Source organism: Zingiber officinale, chromosome 4B (genome assembly GCF_018446385.1).
Source record: "Zingiber officinale cultivar Zhangliang chromosome 4B, Zo_v1.1, whole genome shotgun sequence".
NCBI lineage: Eukaryota > Viridiplantae > Streptophyta > Magnoliopsida > Zingiberales > Zingiberaceae > Zingiber > Zingiber officinale.
In genome coordinates, this window is record NC_055993.1 from 136975389 (window position 1) to 136981096 (window position 5708).

At 41.4% G+C, this 5708-nt stretch overlaps 1 protein-coding gene across 2 annotated transcripts; it reads left to right on the forward strand.

Annotated features, from left to right (window-relative positions):
* The first annotated feature begins 407 nt into the window (after positions 1 to 407).
* LOC121976952 (rust resistance kinase Lr10-like) lies at positions 408 to 2794 on the forward strand. Of its 2 annotated transcripts, XM_042529389.1 has the most exons (4): positions 408 to 712; positions 803 to 1069; positions 1180 to 1343; positions 1460 to 2794. In XM_042529389.1, exons 1-4 carry the CDS (start codon positions 429 to 431, stop codon positions 2626 to 2628), a joined length of 1884 nt encoding a protein of 627 aa, XP_042385323.1. In that variant the 5' UTR covers positions 408 to 428; the 3' UTR covers positions 2629 to 2794. The 2 variants fall into 2 exon arrangements, with proteins under 2 accessions (XP_042385323.1, XP_042385322.1); XM_042529388.1 differs by having other exon boundaries at positions 408 to 1069.
* Positions 2795 to 5708: the final 2914 nt, after the last annotated feature.

Below are 5708 nucleotides of genomic sequence, written 5' to 3' on the forward strand. Positions count from 1 at the left end.
GCCTAGTCTGATTGACCGACCGAGGGTTTTGACTATCATGTTAGCATGTCTTTTTCTCCTTTTACCCTTTTTTGATGGGCACCTCTTTATCATCACAACTATGGTAAATTTTAAACTTTATAGTACTAAATTTTGAAAGAGCTCAACAAATTATGCTAGATTGATTAATGTAATGTCACTGTGGTTGAAGATGCTTTTGGAATCATTAATGGGATTCTTGGGGACGTTGGCTTTAAAATCATGGGTTACGTTAGTCATACTTTCCAATTTGTATTGTCAACGGTCCAAGTCAATTGTGGCAATGGTAGAGTCAGCCATCCATGTCGCGCAGTCGGCATCATTTGCATCACTTGCCTCATTTGCTTGACATTTTAATCCTTTGCCTTTGAGTTCCTCAGTCTCTACAACTCACTCATTGATCAAGTTCGATGGCATCATTGTCCACGCTGCTCTCTGTTCCCCTGGTCGTCCTCCTCCTCCTCCTCTGCCACGCTTCCTTACTACTCGGCAAGTCTCATCGCCCTCCTTCTTCCTGTGGTGACATCGACATACGTTATCCATTCCGGCTATGCGGCGATCCTGATGGATGCGGCAACGATAGCTCCGAACTCGGCTGCGAGGGAAACCGCACAGTCTATAGTGACTCCCATTCTGAGAAATACTTGGTCACGGAGATCTCATATACAACTCATGCCACAACGCTCCGGCTCATGTACAGTGGTTTCTTGTCCAACACGAATTGCCTTCTTCCCAACCATTCTTTCAAGAGCAATACATTTTATCGTTACGGTTTATGGGCCAGTTTCATCGACTGCTCGCAGAAGGTAGAAAGTCAGGAGTATGTGGCAGTCCCTTGCCTCAGCGGCAGCAGCTCAACTACATACGTCGTCGTTAACCGCTACTCGTATCAGCTATCGTACCTCCAGAACTCGTGTAGCTTCTTAACCAGTGTGCCAGTCGAGAACTTGTTAAGTCCAGGCGACGACATCTTTAAGCTCCTACGAAAGGGATTCGTGGTAGAATGGCAGCTAAAACGCTCAGTGCTGGAGGAGTGTTGGGAAGACAGCAAGTAATTAGGATTGTACATTGATCTTCTCGCCTTAATTCACTTGGTTAATATAATTTGGATATATCGTTGTTTTCATCAATTTGCTTTTCAATTTTCACGTGTGAATGCAGGTACGCTCTTGCGAATCTTGGAGGTCTTAGTCTCCTTTACAAGATTGTCGATGTCATCTTTTTTGGGTTTCTATTCCTGTCGTGCGCCTGCAATAATCAGGCCTTAGCGGATGTTCTTGGAATACTCGACCCTATTTTGGGGTATCTCATTCTTGCCTCACTAGGTGAATGAGAGCCAATATAATTCAGCAAATGATCTATTGCTTATATATATATCGGAATTATATTAATTGAACTATACGTCTAGCTAATCGCTCTCAGGTTTGAGAATATTTTGCAGTCGCTAGATTAATATTGGCACCTCTGTGTGCCTATGGATTCCTCCTACTCAATTGCTGGAGGAGAAGCAGGGCACCCGAGGACGCCGTCGAGAAGTTCCTTCGCAACCAACAGCAATCTCTTTCGCCCACTCGCTACGCCTACAGTGACATCGTCGCCATGACCGGCCACTTCAGGGAAAGGCTAGGCCAAGGCGGCTTCGGCGCCGTCTTCAAGGGCCACATCATGGGAACATACCCTGTCGCCGTTAAGCTCTTGGGCGGATCCAACTTCCACGGCCAAGATTTCATCAACGAGGTGGACACCATCGGAAGAATCCACCACCTGAACGTCGTGCGCCTTCTCGGGTTTTGTTCGGAGGGATCGAAGAGGGCGCTGGTGTACGAGTTCATGCCCAACGGGTCGCTCGACAGGTATATTTTCTCCTCCAAATCCAATCGCAATGGGGCATGCAGCAGTAGACGCCGCCTTAGTTCGCGCAAGCTCAATGAGATTGCCTTGGGCGTGGCCAGAGGCATCAACTACCTCCACACCGGATGCCACATGCAGATCTTGCACTTCGACATCAAGCCGCACAACGTTCTCCTCGATCACAATTTCACCCCCAAGGTTTCAGATTTCGGACTGGCAAAGCTCTGCCCCAAGGACTGTAGCCTAGTCTCTATGAGTGCCGCAAGGGGGACGATTGGATATATAGCACCCGAGTTGATCTCTAGAAGCTTTGGGATCATATCGTACAAGTCCGATGTGTATAGTTTCGGGATGTTGCTCTTGGAGATTGCTGGCAGAAGGAGGAATGTGGATCACAAAGCAGAGAATTCGAGCCAAATTTATTACCCTTCGTGGATTTATGTTCAACTCGTGCAACTACAGGACTTTAGAGCTGGAGCAGAGGCTGATGATATTAACTTGGAAATCGATGAAATCGAGAGAAAGTTGTCCATGGTGGGGCTCTGGTGCATACAGATAAAATCATGTGATCGTCCCTCCATGAGCGAGGTTGTGGAGATGCTGGAGGGGGATATAAACAACATCCACATGCCACCCAAGCCATTCTTTTCCTCCGGACAATCACAGTCACAATCGAACCTAGTTAAGTTATCATATGCTCAGTCATCTTCTGTAGGGTTGCATGGTATCTCAGAGAACGATGATCTTTCAGAACTTTAATAGCCTGACGATATGTTTGCATGTATTGATCATTATGTACTCGACGCATTTGGATTCTAAAGGAATTCTGGGATGCCAATATTTGGTCTACTTACATTTAAGAAAATATCAAACACAATATTATTGTGGTAGAAATAAGTGTATATGTATGTTATAGCAATTATATATCAAGTTGTCAAAATGAGAGATGTTCATACTTGAGTGGCTTATGCTTACTGTTGGCATTGTTTTATCAAGAAAATGGTAACATCAAACCTATCTCTATCTCAGTCAGGACCGCAGGACAGTGTCAAATGCATTAATTAATGTTGTATTTTCTCTTCAACTAATTAATATTTAGGTTTTAATTAAATCGACAAACTGGCAAATTAATACAGCAAGCTACATGTTTGTAGGAATTGAAAATGATGAGTGGATGATCGGGAAGAAACAAACCTTGAAGTTGATGGCAGGAAGCTAGTGCTTGTGGCGACTATGTTCTGAGTGGTGGGCATGCTAAAAGCTATAGATATTTGTTTTTTAACAAAAAATGATAGCACGAAGTGAACATAGAATTCACTCATGTAATTAAGATAAATTAAGGACTAGTATAGAAGTTCATATAAGAATATGTTTGGTTAGTTAAACTTGACAACAAAAACAATACTTGGACTAAGTGAACAAATCCGGGACAAACAATACAAAAGCAATTTGCACATCTCTAAAACAGTTAGGGTGTGAATATGTTAAACTCAACAATAATAGAATCAACAGTTAACAGAACCGAGCAAATTCAGGCAAAGGAAGACAAAAATGAAGAGATCATGTGAAGTTACTAACTACCCAACAATTTGTCCCTCTAAAAAGGTTGTGCTGCCTCACATATTCTACACATTAGCTACATAGCATGAAGCAAGTAACGTTTCTCCCGGTTCAATATGCTAGCTCCTCCTTGAAAATGATACTACATCTAGTCAATACAAACACATACATACAGAGCATTCCCTAGTTACTGAATTGATTTATTTTTCATATCCATTTCAAACCAAACCTCTGGATTGAAGTTAGAGGAGTTGTTAGAGCCGACTGCTACCTTATTAAAAACAATCTCCATCCTTCCATAGCCACGTAGCACTTGAATTAGAGGTGAGCAAGGTTTTTGGAAGTGTTGGCTTGGGAAGGAACAAATAAAATTATTTACTCCTCCCCTAGCTATCTATCTGGCCATCAACCCTATCAGAGTATCATTCTGCTATGATACTAATTTACACAGCACAGCTGAAGCATAAAAATACAATTCACTCATTCAGAAAGAAGAAACAACTTTTTAATTTTTAAAAAAATTATAAAGTTAATAACTTGGATAACTTTATATAAATCTAAATAGAATTAAATTCTTGATTGCATTAGTCTTGTCCAAAATTTTAAAAACAAAGTCATTCGTCTATTCAATAGATTTCAAGGATCATAAGAGTATTTGTTTGCTAAATTAGACTATATAAAAGGTTTGGTAAGATCTACACTTGTCCAAATTTGGAAAGCAAACACATATAATGACTCACTATGTACAAAGCATGGAGTGTTTATTTGTGAAATTATACTAGTCAGGCCTGGTACAAGTTAGGCTTGCTGCGACACTAGCTTCGTTGGCTGCGTGTGAAGTGTAACAATTTCAGAGCAAAATATTCGACAAAAGCTAACTAACCTAACTACGTGCATGCATACCTCTGAAGTAACTCCACTAGTATTATGTACATATCTCAGCAATTAACTTGGAAGTAAAAAGAAAAAGAGAGTGAGCGCAAAGTATAAAGTGGAGATAATAGAGATGTGCATGAAAATATAATTAATGAGGGTATAACAACATAATTTAAATTTTATATTTTCATGTTCTTGTCTTTTATTCTCTTCTTAATCACTTTTCCTTAATTTTTTTTTTATTTTTCAACATTACACATATTAAAGTATTACTTTATCTGGCAACTCAACATAATTTTATTAAGTGGATGAAAAACAAATCAAGAATGTGTTATCTAAGTAAAGATAAGTGACTTATATTTTACATAATATGAAAAAATATCAAGGTGAGCAATTTGCAACCCACCTAAGAAGGATGCATCATATATGAAAGTAATGATCTATATTAACGAATCGTATGTATGTATCTATACATACATAGATAGAGTGAATGACCTATAATCCACCCAAAAGAGATATATCATATAAACATGAGATGAACGACCTGTAATCTACCCATTACGAACTATATCATGTGTATGTACATAAACGTACATGTATAGGGTGAATAACCTACAATCCACTTGAAAGTGTCTCACATAAAAAATAGGATGAACGGTAGGCAATCCATCCCATGAGGTGCCTCACATAAAAAAAGGATGAACAATCCACCATGTGAGGAAAAATCATCTCAATTTGGCCGAAGCCCATGAACATGCTGAAGAGTCCTCTTTGTGCACAAAGCCAACTACTCTATACTACAAGTAATCATGCAAACTCGTAGGGCTTCTCCAATGTAAGGTTTGTGAGCCTCTTTGTGCAAGGTTTTGTTGAATTTTGTTTTAAATTCAAAGCATTTTTTTTAGTGTTTTTAGTCTCACATTGCTAAGTGGAGAAGCTTGGAAGGGCTTATATAGGAAGCCCTTCCATCCTTGCTTAGCAATGATAAGGGGACCTACACGCATGCGCGGGCCAAGCCCAAATCGAGTGGATTTGGGGGGTTCGAGCCGGAAATCCATAAATCGGGCGTCACGTGCGCGATTAACGCGCGCGCGGGGGGAGGGGGGGGGAGGGTGCAAATCCCCAGTCCGTGGGCCTTGCGCTCACGAGCGGCCCAGTCTGAACTAGAACCAAACCAGAGTTTGGTTTTTCAGTTTTGTTCCGCGCGTGAGGAAGGGACGCGGACGCGACACTGAGACGCGTTTCCTCGCTAGCGAAGCAGTGCTTCGTACCTTCTCAGAGTGAATAAAAGGGGACTTGCAGCACCTCTATTCTTCGTCCGTTTTGGTTGGGTCCGAGTGTCGCGTCCGTTTTGGAGTGCACCTACGGACGAGACGAACGGTTGTCGGATCTTGGGAGAATTT